Genomic DNA, 17,091 nt, shown 5'->3' with positions numbered 1-17,091 from the left:
GAACCATGAAAACAATGTTGTTAATTCTGCCTAGGGGCTACTGTGCTCAGAAAGCTCTGAGCTTGGGGCTGGTTCCCTCCTTGTTAAGAGAGAACAACAGTGTTAAATTTGTGCTGTCCTGTGGAGTAGCTACCAGCCACATGTGGCTATGTAAATTTGAATTAAAGTGAAATAACATAAACAATTCAGTTCAGTTGCACTAGGCATGTCTCCAGGGTTCCTTGCTGCGTAGGGCTGGTACTACCACGCAGAGCCATGCAGGTCCGGAACACGTCCATCATCTCTGAACGGCCTAGTGCACAGCATTGCTCTGGACAGAACTGAGACTTAATCAGACTGGGGTATGTCCCAGGGCAGGGCGTGTCTCCTCCCCGGTCTGAGCAGTTTCTGCCCATAGGTTTTGCCCCTGGCATCCCCGATCCCTGTCTCCCTCAGCGCCTGTCTGGGCTCAGGGGTCCTCACTGGAGGAGGGAGCCGGGCGCCCCGCTCACCATCAACAGGCTGTGCCCACCCCCACTCCTGCCTGCCTCTCCCTATGGCCTCCTTCTGAGGCCCCGAGGGCTCCTTCTCCTCATCACTGTCAGAAAACTGAGGTGAGGCTGTGAGTTTCAGGAAATGAATCCCCGCGATTAGTTGTCTTTGGCGCCGAGCCCCAGACGTGCTGGGGAAGGCGCCCAGGATGCCAGCTGTGCCCACCATGGCCTCCTCTGAGTGCCAGGCTGCTGGGCAGTGGGCGAGGGGGCTGGATTCCACTCCAGTCTCCGCCTTTAAGGATGAGGCCGGCAACGATGAAGGGAGGGCTCCTTTGCCTTTGGTTCCCTTGTTGTCACAATCAGTGACAGCCTGGCAGTGACCACTAAAAATCAGGTATGACTGTCCAATGGTCCAGGCAGCAGGAGGGAAGAAAGGGGACTCAGGTAGAGGGGCATTGCCTCTGACTGGATGAGCTCCCAGCAGTGGATGCAGCCCCGTGATAACATGACCCATCCTGCACTTGGGCAGCCGGGACTTTGCATATGCCCTCCCCCCTACCTGGAATGCCTTTCCTTTCATCTCCACGAGACTCGGAGGCTGTATTTGGTTACCAAGGGCAGGGAGGTTGTCCCTTGTGGGAGGGGCCTCGACAGATTCCTGTAACCAACCTGAATGAGAACAGGGGCGGGCACAGGACACTGTTACATTGCTCCCTCTCCCTTCTTCTCTCCCTTCCTTCATTTTTGCAACCTTTTCCCAAAATATAGCGGTGTCATTGGTTAAACGGTCATCATTTAAAAAAATACTAAACTATAAATGAGGGTAAAGAAGAAAACAAAAGTTCCGTCACCCTGAGGTTAACGTTTGTTCATCTTTTCACTGTAGTGTTTCGTACCGTGTCGTCCCCGCTTTTTCCAAGAGTGGGACCGGCCTTCACGCGCTGGTTTGCACCCAGCATTTTTCTTACACTCAGCACTATTGAAGTACAGTTAACATACCATAAAATTCTTTTTTTGGAGAATATAATTCTAGAAATTTTGACAAATGCTTTTTTATCTTGAAACCACACCCCAACTCCAAAGTCTCAGACATCCTCCTGTTTCAGTGGAAATAACCCAAGTGCCCAACTGTAGGGGATTGTTTTTTCTTTAAGGAGTGATTGTTCCATAAAGTAGTTAGCCAGCCCCTTGGAGCTGGGCATGGAGGGTGCTTCCCACTCTTCCCTCTGATAAGCAGTGCCCTGGGCTCCCCCAGGATCTGATCCTCAGTGCAGTAACGGACCTGAAGGTGGGCGCGGAGCACCCCTCCATACCTCCATCTAACCTGCCCCCCGCCCTCCTCCCTCTCGCCTGGCTGTAGGGAACCGGCTGGACGAGGGCTCAGACGTGGAGTCGGAACCAGACCTGCCTCTGAAGCGCAAGCAGCGCCGCAGTCGGACCACATTCACGGCCGAGCAGCTGGAGGAGCTGGAGAAGGCCTTCGAGAGGACGCACTACCCGGACATCTACACCCGCGAGGAGCTGGCGCAGCGGACCAAGCTGACTGAGGCGCGTGTCCAGGTGAGGAGGCACCTCAGGTGTTGGCACTGCGGGCATCATCCAGGGGCTGGAATTGGCCAGGGTCTGAGGGTTCCCTGGGCCTCCGGAGAGCTCGGCAGCAGGTGGTCTGAGGACTGCGTAGACAAGTAATGCCACCAGCAATTGAGGCAGAGTAAGTGGGTAACAACCGCTGCCTGATTGATGGCGCGGTAGACAGCCCGAGGGAAGCCAGGCGCTGCACCGAGGCCTGCTGGGTAGTGTTCATCTCTCCAGGCAACAAGTACTCAAAAAAAGAGAAAAGGGGGAATGGAGAGAGACACGGAGAGGAAGAGAAGAAAAGGTCAAGGGAAGGAAGGAAAGAAGGAAGGGAGGGAGGGCAGTAGCTTGGCCAGGAAGAGAGGGCTCAGGAGGCATAAAAATCTCCACATGCCTGATGAGGGGTAGAAGTAGTTCAGAGGAAAATTTGTGAACAGGTTTAACTTCCTAACATGGGTAATGAGTTTCCTGTCATGGGAAGCATGCAAGCAGAGTGGGCAGGCACATTCCTGGTGGGTTAGAAGCATCAGAGGGAGAGTGGCCAGACCTTGAACACCCCCGCCCACACACACACACTCCCTCAAGTGTGCGGTCCCCAACCAGCAGGAGAGACAGGGCAGAGCCTGCCTGCTTTCCAGGTCCCCAGTAGGGGGCGGGACTTGCCTCCCCTCCCCAGGCTGAGCTCTCACATTCCGGGGACCACAGTCCTCTCTGAGTGCAGAAAGAGTCTCGGGGACCGGCTGGGAAGGACCAGGCTGAGTGGTGGAGGAGGAAGGTCATGATAAATGGCTCTAGTGGGAACCCGTTCCTGGCCTGTCTTCTCCCTGACAGAGGGAGGCAGTTAGAGGGGCCGCCCAAGACTGCTCACTGGGGACACTTCCATCTGAGGTTAACCGGCCTTTGTGGGGTACCCACCTTGTACCCCACAGAGGGCTTGTGCATGACCTGGTGGGACCTCTGACCCCCTGGTCAGAGTCAGTGTGTCACGCCCCCAGCCGCAGGTGCAGAAGCTGGGCCTTAGAGCAACGACATGCCCAGAGGCGCAGAGCTGAGCAGGGGCTGAGCCGGGCCTATAATGCAGGCCTGGTGGGCACCAAAGCGCCAGTTCTTTCCATTCAGAAAAAGAAGTTGACTCAGAGCCTGGAATTTGAAAGCAATAGAGAAAGTTCTAGAAGCAAAGCAACATTTAACCACTCCAGGAACAAATGTACCTCCCTCCACCCTCCCCACCCCCACTCCCAGAGTGGGGGGCCCTTGGCTGCCTTTGAGGGAGACCCCCAGGAGCAGGGGGCAGGCGGCAGCAGCCAGCTCATCTCAATCCCTCCCCGCCTCTCCGGGGGTGACACCCGAGCCTGCCCCGCTGGGCCTCCCTCCCCGCTCTGATCCTGCTGCAGCTGTTCTCCTGGGCGCATTCCTGGGTGCTTTCTCATTCCCACGTCTGGGGGCCGCGGCTGCTTCCCACCACCTTGAAGCCTGCCTGCTCCTTGTAAAATTTCCTGGCTGTCAGGACAGTGCTTTTATTGGCCCAGGGGACCCAGAAACAGGTGTCACTCAAGGTCCAAGGAGGGAAGGGGGCTGGGATGAGGGGCAATAGCTAGGGCCCAGATAAACCCACAGGGAGGGGGCCAGGGCAGACATCTTCCACATGCTCATGCCCCCCTCAGACTCTGGGCTCCCCCCCCGGGGGGGCCGGGTCTCCCCCTCAGAGTCTGGCTCCTCCAGGGCAGGGCTGGGTCTTCCCCCCTTAGCCTGAGAGCTTTCCCTGCAGAGGGAGCGGCAATAAATGCTGATTTCTGAAAAAGAATGAATAAAGGGTAACCAAGAAAACGGAGATGGGAATGACAGAACAGTTGGCCTGCAGAAGAGGCGACTTGGAGAACGTGGCTGGTCTGAGAGCTCCCAAGGGCAGAACAGGGCCAATAGGGAAATGTCCCAAGTCCCATACAAAGGTCTGCAGAAACGAGGGCACAGGACTGGGAGCCACGGGTCTCGGTTCCCATGGGTTCCTGCCTCTGATTGGCTGCGTCACCTTTAACAGGTCATTTTCCTTTCCTGCGACTTAATTTTTCATCTATAAATAAAGGAATCCAACTAAATGGTCACTAAGCCCCCTTTAAGTTCTAAGATCTTTATTGACCATCAAGTCTGCCTCGTGAGATGATGAGATCCCTGTTATCAGAAGCATTCAAGCAACAGGGCAGCATTCGGTGTATCAGGGACCCTGGAGAGAGGGTTTCTGCTGTGGACAGTGTGGCAGGGACCTCGAAGCCCCCAAGCACTGCTTAGGGTTTATGCGTCTATACTTTTGAAGTCTTGGCCTCTGACTCTAAGTCTCTGGTACAGGGATTTTGCAATCTTATGCCATTTTTAAAACTTAAACTTGATTTTTCAGTTACAGTTTACATTCAGTATTATTTTGTATTAGCTTTAGGTGCACAGCATAGTGGTTAGACAGTCTTATGCCTTACAAAGTATTTCCCCAATATTTCCAATACCCACCTGGCTCCATACATAATTATTACAGTATTACTGGCTCTCTTTCCTATGCTGAACTTCACATCCCTGTGACTCTTTTGCAGCAGTCAATTTGTACTTCTTGATCCCTTCGCCTTTTTCACCCAGCCCCCCTCCCTCCTGGCAGTCAGTTTCTATGCCACCTTTCTCAGTGGCCCCGGGAGATGGGTGGGACAGTGGAGTGGCTCAGAGCGGCCTCAGAGGCAGATGCTCAGGGGTGAATTCCAGCTCCATCAATCACTCCCTTAGCTGTCAGTTTCCTCATCTGCCAAATGGAGATGACAAGAATAGGATCTGATGATTAAATGATAGCATGGAAACTCTCTCTCTCTCTCTCTCTCTCTTAGAAAGTGGCCGGCACACAGAAGTGCCGTAACTGTGGCAGGGCGGGTCATTGTTATTAAAACTCCACCTGTTCTTGGTGGTTCCAATTCTGGCCACTCTTGGAACTCCAGGGTCATTCATCTGGCACTCATTAATTGAGCACCTACTGTGTACCAGAGACTGGTCTAGGCAGCGGGGATTCAGTAGACATACATCTCTGCTGTCATGAAGCTGATACTCAAATAAACAAGTCATTCGGTAAACGTGTCAGGTGGGGAGCGTAATTCAAGTGTGTTCCCTCCCCCTGGCTCCCCTCCAGCCCCGCCTGGGAAGCCTGCAGGGTGTTACATGGCACCCCTGCTGTCTGGTGGAGACACCCCGTCTCAGCCTGCAGAAAGCCCCAGCCGCCGTGAGGGGCGGGAAGAGGGATGTCGGGCAGGAGGACACATGCCTGGGGCCCAGCACCTTTCTCAGGAGGAATCTCCATTTTTAAACAGCTGGAGGCTGGCCCCAGCCTTGCACACATCCTCGGTGGAGGTAAACCAATCCATTGTGTCCCAATGCCAAGAACCCTGAGCCTGTGATTCTCAGATTCACATCTGAGCCTGGCAGGCAGGTCTCGTTCAGCTGGGTTCCGGACGTGTGGCTTCCTCCTTGGGGGCTTCCTGGAGGAGGCGGGAGTTGAGCTGAGCGTGTGTGAGAACAACAGTCACCTGTTGACATCCCTCGGGGCAAGAGAAGCTGCCAAAGAAAGAGCACTGTACCCAGTGTCACACAGCCTGTCACATGGGCACGTCACCCGCCCTCCCTGGGTGGCAGTTTGCCTGTCTGTGGAAGGGGGTTCATGATAATAAGCTTTGCACCAGGCAGTCGTGAGAACAGAAAGGGACTGTGTCTGCGAAGGCGCTCTGCAAACCGTCCCCAGCAGCGTGAAGGAGGGGATGTCCGCCCGTGGGGGAGGATCCTGGCCGGACGGGGGCAATGGCTGGGGGCACTGGTCCTAGCGGAGTCTCAGCTCTCCGCCAGGACCAGGCTGAGGGCCCCGTTCTCCACTCTCGACCCCCCAGGTCTGGTTCAGCAACCGCCGCGCCCGTTGGCGTAAGCAGGCAGGAGCCAACCAGCTGGCAGCGTTCAACCACCTTCTGCCAGGGGGCTTCCCTCCCACCGGCATGCCCACGCTGCCCCCCTACCAGCTGCCGGACTCCACCTACCCCACCACCACCCTTTCCCAAGGTGAGTGCTCAAGCCCCGTCCTGGCATCTTGGCCGTGCCCTTCTGTCCCCTTCCCCTTGGCCCGCCCAGCCCTTCCTTCCTGAACAAAGAAGGAATGGTAAGCGTTGTGTATTTATGACCCTTTGTCTGTTTCCATGTGGACAGACTGTTAAGAAAAAAACGGTGAGGTCCTGCCCTTGACCTCACTGGCTCTTGCCAGCAGGCTGCAGAGCATCCAGGTGAGGATTAGCAAGGTCACGGCCATGTCCACGGTTACAACAGAGCTGCTCAAACTGGGAAGTCGCATGAATTTCCGGGGTCTGATTCAAATGCAGAAGAGTTGGCAAGCCTTGGGGGAGGAGAAAGGCGCCCCCCTCCCTCCTTGGATCCTGTCTCCAATCGTACCCCCCTCCCCCCACCCCAGCACACGAAGCCCTGGTGGCTGCCTCTCAAAGGGCCGCCAGACAGCCTGGAGCTCTGGAGGCCGAGGAGCGAATCAGGGGACCTTCTCTGGGACTCTCAATGAGAAGTTAAGCCTTTGCCGAGGATGATGGTCCCATCCTCTGGAAGGCTGTGGAGGGGCCCTAATGGAGCGGAATAGCAGCCGAGCAGCTAGGAACTGAGACAGCAGTTCAGACCCTGGCCACACCACTCACTAGCTTGTCCTGTCATACAAGTGCCCCAATGCCACCGAGTCTCAGTGTCTTCATCTATAAAATGGGAACCATAGTCTTGCTTCATACCCTTAGTACTTGTAAAAGCACCAGGCAAACAGTTGATGCTCACAAAATGCTATTGGGACAGGCGTGGATAGACTGAGTCCCCAAAAAGGTCTGACTTCATTCCAGATAATTTTCTAGGTACCAATGCGTGCCAAGCACTGAGCAGCAGGGCCGGTGCGCGGTTGCCTAGAGGTGGTCTGGAATGTTAGTTGGCAGTCACTCCAGACTTGGCCAGTCCCTAATGTCCTGCCCAGAAGCCAGCTCATCCTATTTCAAGTATCAAGAGGTACTTGAAAGAGGTACAAGTATCATAACGGAGGTAATGGTCCGTTACCTCCATTAGATAGGGCCTGGGAGAAGGAGTCCCATAGCTTGCGTTTCAAACAGGAGGTTCTTTCCCTGCCCTGAGAGGACCCCCTTCCAAGGTGAGTCACTTGCTCAGGCCCTCTCCTGGGTCTCTCCGCAGACGGGGGCAGCACCGTGCACCGGCCCCAGCCTCTCCCGCCGTCCACCATGCACCAGGGGGGGCTGGCTGCGGCTGCAGCAGCCGCAGACACCAGCTCTGCCTACGGAGCCCGCCACAGCTTCTCCAGCTACTCCGACAGCTTCATGAACCCAGCGGCGCCCTCCAACCACATGAACCCCGTCAGCAATGGCCTGTCCCCTCAGGTAGGTGGCCTCGCCCCTCTGCCCAAGGTGCCATTGCCAGACACCCACCAGCCCAGGCCTCAAGGGCTCTAGGTGACCCTGGTTGACTCTCCTTGGGGAAGAAGTCACTGGTCTCCACAAAGCCACTGGCTGCTGGGTCCCTTGGGAGAGTTTGAATACCGTCGCTTCTCAATATTTTGTGATTCTTTGCCTTGGGTTTATCTTCTCAAGCTGCAGGTCTGGGTGCTTCAGTGGCAGATGCAGAGAAAGTGTTTTCATAACAAGTTGCAATACTCCTTGTCACCTAGGAACAAACAGATATGTCATAGACTTGCTCCTGGCCTGACAACCACCCCAAGCTCGTGAAACTGGTCTACCACCCGCCTCGTGGCTGTTTAGTCCATAAAAGTCAGGCATTGTCAGAGCGTGCGTTGGTGGGACCTTTGCACCATTTCCTGTAGGATGCTGACCCGGTGGCTGGGGCCTTGTTCTAGAACAAGGAGTCCTCTCTGGATTCCATTCTGTGTTCCACCTCCCACCTTTCACCAGGAGTGACCAATGCATGAAAGGCAGGACTATGTCCTATTGGTGGAGAGAATTGTGGCTGAGTTCTACAGGGAAAACTCTACTCTCATTGGGTCTTGGAACTTTGTGTACTCACGTGTGATTGGTTGCTGGTTAAGTCACTCATTGTCTGGTGGTGCTGTTAGAAGTCCTGGGGCCTCCTACTTTAAATGAAGCAGGGAAGACAGTGCTCGTTTTCATGGTGGTTAACAGTGGGTTTGGGGAACAGGACTTGGTGATGCTGGAATCTCTAGTGAATTTGAGGAACTGGTGAGTTCATTTTGGTAGCAACAGCAGGCTCTCAGGTAGCCACAAGGGGGAGGTTTTACCCTGCCTCCCACCTTCTGAGACACCTCCCTCTCATCTGTGGTGAGGATACGCATGATGCAGGCTCACCTGAACAGGTGGTAGAAAGGGGAAGGCTTGGAGGGGGCTTTAATCCCAGCTCTGCTGCTCAGGTGTGAGGGAAGGTAGCATCCTTGAGCCTCAGTTTATCCCCCATTAAACAAAAGAGTGATTAAACAAAGAGTGTCACTAACCTACTGGGAAAGATGTTCTTTGCACTCACGTGCTGATAGGTCAAACCACCTAGCACAGAGCCCGACACAAAATAGTGGCCAAGTAAACATTAGTCTCTTTCCCATCCCATCCCCCACCATTACCAAGACAATATAATTAGTACGGAAACCTGATACCTGAAATAAAAAGGGGACAAAGAGGAAGTCAGCTACAACCCTCACCTCCCCACCTTGACCATTTCCATCCAGCTACCTGATTTTATAAATAAAGTTTTATTAGCACACAGCCACGTTCATTCATTTATGCATTTATGGCTGCTTTTGTGCTAAACAGCAGAGTTCAGTAGTTTCAAAAGAGACCAGAAGGCCTGCAAAACCTAAAATATTTACTATCTGGCCTTTACAGAAAAAAATTGCCACCTCCTCCCTGGCCGAAAACATTTCCAAGAATGTTAATTTTCTGCATGTTACTGGTTCGTTCCTGTTTGCCTGCATTAGTGTGTGTAGATGAGGGCTAATTGCATTTTAGTTCCATCATTTACTTCTCCTCTCTGTGCCTTGATTTTCTCACCCATGAAATGGGGATGATATAGCACCTACCTCAGAGGTCACTGAAGACGGAGTGAGATGATCTGTGTAAAGCCCTTAGCCCAGGTCCATGCAGAGCTGAGTGCAGGGTAAACATTGCGGCTGAATGCTGAGTCCCTATCAGTGATGCACCAAGTCCCCTTGAGGCCCACATTACGGGGGGCGATGCAGCCTGCAGACCAGAAAGTTTTCTCAGTGGAACCCAATGGAGCCTCTTTGGGATTTGAGGCCATGACTTTCATCTCATTAGTGCCGAGGACTCACGGGCCCAGCTAACCTTCCAGAGCCAGGAGGTGGACACAACAGGACCCCAGAGCTGGCTGGGGGAGGATGCTGCAGACACCCGACGTGTCCACACCCAAAAACGTGGTCCTGGCCTGGCCTCGTAATACAAAGCAAGCAAGAGAAGCATCACTTGGAAATCTGAAGAGGGACATTGGGACTGTGTGGCCAGCAGTCTCACTGTACAGATGGAGGGCCCAGGACACATGGTCCAGGCCAGGGCCAGGGTCAGGGCACCTGGCTCCCTGACCACTGCCCTTCCCAGCCCACTGCTCTGAACATGAGCTGAAGTTTATCCCCAAAGCAGCGCTTTGTCACAGAGCAGAGGAGAGATGAGCAAACCAGGGGCCCCTGGCTTCTGTAGTCTTCTTCAGCAATGGATTGAAGAGTGGGGATGTTCCATGCACTGTTTGGACCGAGAGCTGAATCTCAGCGAGGGAGGGGCATGGAAGAGAACCAGGCCCACCGATGCGAGCAGCCAGCTCCAGCCCGACCCTCAGCAGCTTCCTCCCCACTGCTCAGGGCGGAGAGGCCGCGAGGCCATGATGGATGGGGCAGACTTCGGACACTCACTCGCCCAGAGGTTCCCACCGAAGGTGTGAAGACTGATGGAGGGTCTGACAGGGGCAGAGGGGACCAGGAGGTGAACAGCTGCTGAGAGGGGAGAGGGGGCTGTGTGCAGGGCGGACACAGGGCCAGGCCATGTGTGCTTCTGAGCGTGTGACCCTCCAGGGTTAAGCTGCAAACACTTCCTGAAGGAAGGGGGCAGCCAAGGGGGCGTTTGGATCTTGTAGAGAAGCTCCTCGCATTTCCGAGCCCCGATACGTGGAATGCGCCCTCCTCCGTCTGAGCTGGCCTCAGCACATCCCTGTGGTCCAGGGAGCGGTGGGGGCTTTCCACCAAGGTTGATCCACTTTCCATATCCCGTCTCCCCAGAGGGAGGAGCTCACCTGGGCGAGAGGGGGAGGACGGCCCCGTATGGGGCGGGGTTTCCACCAGGGCTGCAGGCGGGCACATTGCCCCTTACCCAGAATCGCGGGTCCCTGCCACCGCTGCCCAAGTAGCCTTCGCCCAAAGGGATTATGTTGGGGGATAAAGTTGGGGGCCCTGCTGAGCACCTGCTTGCCACACTGGCTGGCTTGCTGCTGCCTGGGGAAGGTGAGCCCCCTCTCAGGGGTTGACCCCCTCTTTGTCTCAGACCCAGCCTGGGCAGGGGTGCTGTGAGCCTCAGGGACTCCGCAGAGAGGCTGCCCTGCAGAATTTCACCAAAAAGCCATTCATGCATCTCAGCTCTGTGCCTCAGCACTGACTCGAACATAACAAATCACTGTGGGTGCCTGCTACGTGCCCCGCCCTGGTCTAGGCATCAGCCAGAGAACATCACGGGTGAAGACCCCTGCCCATGCGGAGCTGGCAGTATGGTAGGGCAGACAGACAATAAACATCATAAAACAGTACACTTTCCTTCCTGCCGATGTTGACAAGGACAGCTAACTTTCTGAGACTCAGGCTTGCTCTTGAGTGTCTCCGGTGTTCTCATCTGCTAAGGGACAGAGCCAGGACTCAGCCCTCATCTCCAGAGCCTGAGCTCCTAGCCACCCACACGCCTGCCTCAGAAATGCCCACACTCACTGTTGGTTTTGGAGATTGGTTGGCAGCCAGAAGAAACCATCCCAGGAAGCTGCTACCTTCAGCGCGGTGGAGGAGGAAGCTCATTCGACCCGCATCATGGACGAGAAACGGAGGCCAGGACCGCAGGTTAAGGGTAATGGGCAGAGCTGACTCAGACAGGAAAAAGCTTTCCCAGAGGTTTGGGGAACCATAAGACGTGTTGCTTTCCAGCCCAGCCCTCATCCACCCGCAGAAGCCAGTCACGTGGGATCAGACACTCGGCACTCAACACGGGGACGTCCTCAGCATTGTGCACTGGGTCCTTCTGAAGAGGAAAACAACTTCTGCCCATGAGACCTCTCTCTCCACAGGCTCATTGGAGGCTAGGACCCAAAGACTCCCCCCCAGCCCACTCTGTCCCCTTCACTCCAGGCTGAGGGTTGGCTACTTGGAAAATACCTGAAGGCAGTTTAAGACAAAAGGAAACTTCGGTAACCTGAATGGCTTTGAGTAATCTGATACCTGCAGACTCATCACTTCACACTGGTCCGCATCCAGGGATCTCAAGCAGGGCATGATTTTAGGGGTAGACAGATATAGAGGGGACACCTAGGCCTGTCCTTAGGGATTCCCCAGTTCTGATGGGGGAGACACAGTTCCTGCCCACAGAGCTCCTGGCCTGAGAGGAAGGATCCAGCTCCTGTCTTTGGGAGGCCGTGTCCTTAGATGCCCCAGTGTGAGGGTGGCATTGTGGCCCTCTGCTGGAGAGTCCCCACTGGGATGGGAGAGGCCAGCACCTGGAAGCCGTCCACAGCTGCAGAGCTTACCAGTCCGAGCTCCCAAGCAAAGAATCAGGTGTGAGGTTTTGCCATTTCGAGGGTCATCTGGGCTAGAGACCAGAGGCTGGGTGCCCTGGACATGGGGCTTCTTCAGGACCCGTGTGTGTGCCCCAGGGGCAGCTGGAGCTTCCTTCTCCCCCAAAGCTGTTTTAGATGCAGACTCTGCCAGAGTGGGAAGTGGAAACTGAGGCCCAGAGAGGGAGAGAAAATTGCCCCAATTCACATCACTGTCAGTGGCCGATCTGGGACCGCCACTCAGGACCCCAGGCCCCAGCCACGGGCCCCCGCCACTACCTCTCGGAAAGGGGGTGTTTGTGTCTTGCCATCACCACTCATTCTGCTCCATAATAATGCCCCGTGTTGGTGGCCCCCTCTGCTTCTCCCTGAAGCTTAACACGAAGGAATGTGTAAAAGGGATTTACATATTTACAATTTCCCCCACAGTGAACTAATGAGAAATATTCTCTAAGTGTGCAGTTTATCACCTGGCCACAACGACAGTAAACCCAGCCTTTCTGTCCTTTCCTTTCTGTGCTTGTCACAGTTACAATGGCAGCCAGCGTGCAGCAAACGCTTCCCGTGGGCCAGCCATGGACGAGGCTAAACGCCTTACCTCATTTCAGTTATTGAATCTTGGCAGTTATTGTGACCTTCATTTTACAGAAGAGGAAGTCCCTTGTCCAGGGTCATCCATCCCCCATCCATCCATCCATCCACCCAACAAATATTTATTAAGCCCCTACCAGGTGCAAGGCTCCCTGGTGAGTTCTGGAAATTGACAGAGCTATGACTCAAATGGTCCAGCTGCACAGCTCGCAGTACTGTTCTGCGGTGTCTGCCCAGGGGCGTTGGTCTTGGGTCCATATGGGAAAGCTGAGGTTTGCAGCCACAGGGGCATAGCCAGGTTCAGAGCTCCCTGCTCCTCCTGAGCCCAGTAGAAATAAAGCTCAAGGCTTTGTTTTTATTTCCTGATGAATGGGGTCTCCTGAACGCCTCTCAACAGCCGATGCCCACCGCTGCCCTCCTGACGTCATTCAAGGCCTCCAGGGGAGCCAGCCCAGCAAGGAGAGACACCCCATCAGCAGCATGCCTTTGGGTGCCAAGTCCCATGTAAGCACTTGGCCTCTGTGAAGTCGTTCAGGCCCCGCAGAACCCCTACACTTGGGCAAACAGGCTCAGAGAGGTTAAGTAACTTACTGAAGGCCACAGAGCAGGCAAGCAGCGGAGACGGAGTCTAAGGCAGCCCTGCCCGACCCAGACTGTTGCTCCTTCCTTGAACCCTGGCAGGATGAGGTCAAGTCCACTCGCCGGGGAACTGAGCTGTGCCCCCCATGCGGTGGGCACGGGAAGCTCCTCCGCCTCCTTCTCCTCTCACTTCCTCTTTGTGTTCACCCCCCTCCCTTTATTGGTGACGCTGCGTTTATAATAAGCATTTAAAATGAGTCTTGCTGGACCAGGGACGAGGAAGGCGGAGGGAGTGGGAGATTTGTAGGCAGGAAGACGGGGAGGGGGAGCGTAGGGTGTTAAATAGCCCAGAATTTTTTAAAAAACTGATGCAAATCACTGGTAGGAGAGAAAATTATGTGCAATTACGTCCTGATATTGGAAGGTTTTGCCTAGCCCAGGCAACAAGATCTCATTAACAAGCAGAAAATAAGATTGAAATGGTGTGTAAAAGAGCTGAAAAATGAATTTGAATGCTGCGTTTGTCCACAATTACCCCCTCCTTCACACACATTTTATTGCAATTTTTTTATTATTCTTAATCTCCCCATTCCTCAAAGCAGATTGGGGACATCCTGGCATTACCAGGGCATCGGGAGGAGGTGTGGAGGATTTCCTGCTCTCCTGAAAGCGGACCCTTCTCTCGCACATTTCCCAAGGTTGGGTTTTGGAGGGATCAGAATTCATTTCTCTGGCTTAGCGGGTTGTAGGGACACAGGGCTTTCACCTCAGCCCAGCGCTCCTCTGGGCCTCGCCAGCCCTTCCTTCTCCTCCCTTCTCTGTGGCTCTTCTGCCTCCGCCTTCCTTCCCTTCGCCTTCTCAGGGTCTCTTCTAGGCATCCCCTTTCTGGGAAGCCTCTCCCTCAGGTCTCTGGGTAAGAGGAACTGCAAGGCCTTTGCTGAGGAGCAGCCCTGGGTTGACGTTTTGGTTCTGCCACTTCCTAACTTGCTGTGTGGCCCTGGGACAGCTTGCCTGACCTCTCTGGGCTCCATTTTCCTCATCTGAAAGTGAGAGTAATAATCCCTACCTCTCCAGGGTGCCATGAGGACTAAAGGAGAATTTGAGCAAAGTGCCTGACACACAGTAGGCGCTTAATAAATGTGCATTCACTCTCTTCCACCTCCCCCCTCCACACCCTCCGTGCCTTGGCTTCCACCCTGCTTTATTCCCAGCCTGTCTCTTCCACCTCTTAACCACGTCCCTTCACTCTCTGCTTCACTCCTTTCCATTGGCTGGAAAATAACTGAGTTGGCTTCCGATCCAGAACATAGCGGGGTGTTCTGCCCCCAGTCTTGGGAAGAAAGGATGCGGGGGTGCAGGTAGCACCCCGCTCTGCAGAAAGCACAGGAAAGGCTGCCCCTCCCCACCCCGCAGGGCTCTGAACAGGGATGAGCTGGGATGGGAGGACTGACTGGTTCCCATTGGAAGGACACTGGCTCTGAGCGGGTTTTCCCAGGATTAGGGAAAAGCTAACTGAGTCACTCCATCCACCCACCCACCCATTTCTCACCATCTCTCACCATGACCAACCGTGCTGGTGTGGGGTCAGAGGTCAGCTTGTGGAAAGGGCCAAGAGTCTGTGGCCAGATTTTCTTGGAACTGAAGCCAAACTGGCTCCCACTGTAACCAATGACGACAGCTCAGCGCCCAGAGATGCCTCTGTCCCTGTCCGTGTCTGCCGGCCCCTCATCACAGTCCTGATCGGGGCCCCACTGGAGGGCTGTGGGGACTGTCCACTCAGCTCATCGGGCGTCCCCTTCCCCCGAGGGCCCCTTCCCCTTGACTGCTGGCCAGGCCAGCTACAGCGCTCAGAGAATTGGCCAAGGGGCCCTGGGCATCCTCGAGCCCTTCAGCCTCTGGGAGGACAGATCCTGCCAAGATCCTGCTCTCACATCCAGTTCTGCCTTTGTCCACGGTTAACCTACCTCAGTGGGAAAAGCGGAGCTATTTACCCCCGGCGGCTCCTCGCCAAACAAAACCACCTGCTCATGTCAGTCAGAGCCCAGCCCTGGCCCCGGCCCCAGGGAGAGGCCTGGACAGAGCCTCCTCTCCTGTGAAAACAGACCCGTGTCTATGTGTCTGCCTCTCTCACCCTCTTTTCCTGGGTGGAGGGGAATGGGGGGTGGGGGAGGGAGGCGAGACTGGAATCAGGAACTTTCCGGACTGCTGGGGAGCTTGCGGGGAGGGGAAGATCATACCCATGCCCAGGTTCTGCTAGGAATTGGGGGGCCCGGCTTATTGTCTGGACTCAGGGTGACTTTGGAGTCTTTTATCATTGAGGAGTAGCAGGAGGGCAACCCTGGCCTTTTCTCCTATGTGAGAGGACCAGGTGGGATTCTGGGACGATGGCCTCTTGAGCCTACCCTCTGGAGGGTGGACAAGAGATGGAGGCTGGGGGCTGCCCTTAAGGGCCAGCCTGGGTCTCTGCTTTGCCCGCCACTTTGAAGCACCTGCAGCAAGCTGGACTCCACACCTTGAGAAGGTGTGGGCAGGCGCTTCTCTGCTGCTTCCTGGCCTAAACAAGCAGGGAGGGGAGACCTACATGCTTCCATGGACCCCTCGATGTCAGAGACCACGGTCTTCAGTAGTACCACAGACAAGGTAGTGATAGCAGGTGCAAGATGATTTATTTGGTAACACAGAACTCAGTGTCTGGCACTTAGTAGATCTCCAAGCACCGTGGACAACCCCCAAGAGTGCTACAGACCTGTGCTCCCATGTAGCTCTGCTTCTGACCCACTCTGTCATCTCCCTGCTCTAGGCCTCAGTTTCCCCATCTGGGCAATTAAAGAGATGGACGAACTGCTAGTAAGCAAGCTTCTTGCTCAGAGTCCGATTTCTGTGGGTTCTATGTGATGACGCATAGCTGTGGTCCATTCCCAAGAGCTTTTGGAGGCAGCTGATCATTTAGTTTGCACTTGAACGTCATTACAGGATTCCTTTCAAGTTCATTTATCAAGCACAGCATATAGGGAGGCTCAAAAAAGAAATACACACGGCTGTCTCCGGTCTTACCAAGTATGTCTGAGGGGAGAGAGTACTCACGCTCCCACCCTCCACTCCCAGCAATGAAAGAATCGGTTGTTGGCAATTTAGTGGGATTTCTGGTCCCACAGGATAGGCAGAGCAGAGGAGTTTGGAGAAGGGAAGGCGTGGCCACAGAAGGCTTCCTGGAAGAACAGACTCAAAGGTGAGGTAGGATTGGCTCGGGAAAACAGGAAGGGATAGGAGGTTGGTGCAGACCAGGCAGCAGCAAATAGCTGGCAAATACGGAAACAGTGTCTAATTCAGATACGCCGTGGACTCTGCGGAACAATCCCACAGACCAGGATTCGGATCCCAGATCCTCTATTGACTTGCGCTGTGGCCGCAAGCCAAGTTATGTGAGCTCTCTGAGCCTCAGTTTCCTCATCTGTAAAATGGGGTAATACTACTCACCTTTCGGGATTATGAGAAAGACTGTTTATACTTAGCACCGTGCCTGGCATACAGGAAGAGCTTAATAAGGGACAGTTTTCCCTCTCTGCTTCTCCCTGCCCTGATGAGAAACTGAATTAGCGACAGCTTGCTAGGATTCTCTGCGTAGGCCGTTGTTTTTCTGGGACCGTAGGTCTGGCCCAGCCGGGCCAGGCCCAGTCACTGGTTGGAACGCCAGGAGATTCGCGTTCCCGCCCACCTCTGCTTCTCACCCACCATGTGATCCCCCTGCTCTAGGCCCCAGTTTCCCCATCTGTGCAACTCAAGAGATGGACACACTGCTAGTAAGGAACCTTCTTGCTCGGAGCCTGATTTCTGTGAGTTCTTTGTATGAGCACGTGAGTCACAGCCCGTAGGTCTGCGGAAGCCGCCGGCCCTCCCGTCCTGCATCTCCTCCCCACCCCCCTGGGGCCGTGGCCTGGGTCTGCTGGCTTCCCACTGAGCTGCCCAGAGCTGCCCGGTTGGGTGGGAAAAAATGCAAATAGAGGATTTGTCCTTCTTCTTGATTAGCACGGGGGCT

At 54.8% G+C, this 17,091-nt stretch overlaps 1 protein-coding gene across 2 annotated transcripts in view; it reads left to right on the top strand.

The window, feature by feature from the left end:
* Positions 1–17,091, top strand: part of PAX7 (paired box 7) — a 92,283-nt gene that overhangs the window by 50,048 nt on the left and 25,144 nt on the right. For both annotated transcript variants that reach the window (XM_054579612.1, XM_054579611.1), the window contains exons 5-7: positions 1,834–2,033; positions 5,954–6,119; positions 7,287–7,489. In XM_054579612.1, coding sequence (XP_054435587.1) covers positions 1,834–2,033; positions 5,954–6,119; positions 7,287–7,489 — 569 coding nt within the window. The remainder of the gene's footprint in view (positions 1–1,833; positions 2,034–5,953; positions 6,120–7,286; positions 7,490–17,091) is intronic.

The sequence above is a fragment of the Pteronotus mesoamericanus genome, unplaced genomic scaffold, assembly GCF_021234165.1.
Source record: "Pteronotus mesoamericanus isolate MK-2021 breed Mesoamerican mustached bat unplaced genomic scaffold, CSHL_Meso_final contig_557, whole genome shotgun sequence".
NCBI classification, from domain to species: Eukaryota; Metazoa; Chordata; class Mammalia; order Chiroptera; family Mormoopidae; genus Pteronotus; species Pteronotus mesoamericanus.
This window is presented reverse-complemented; position numbering and strand designations above follow the sequence as displayed.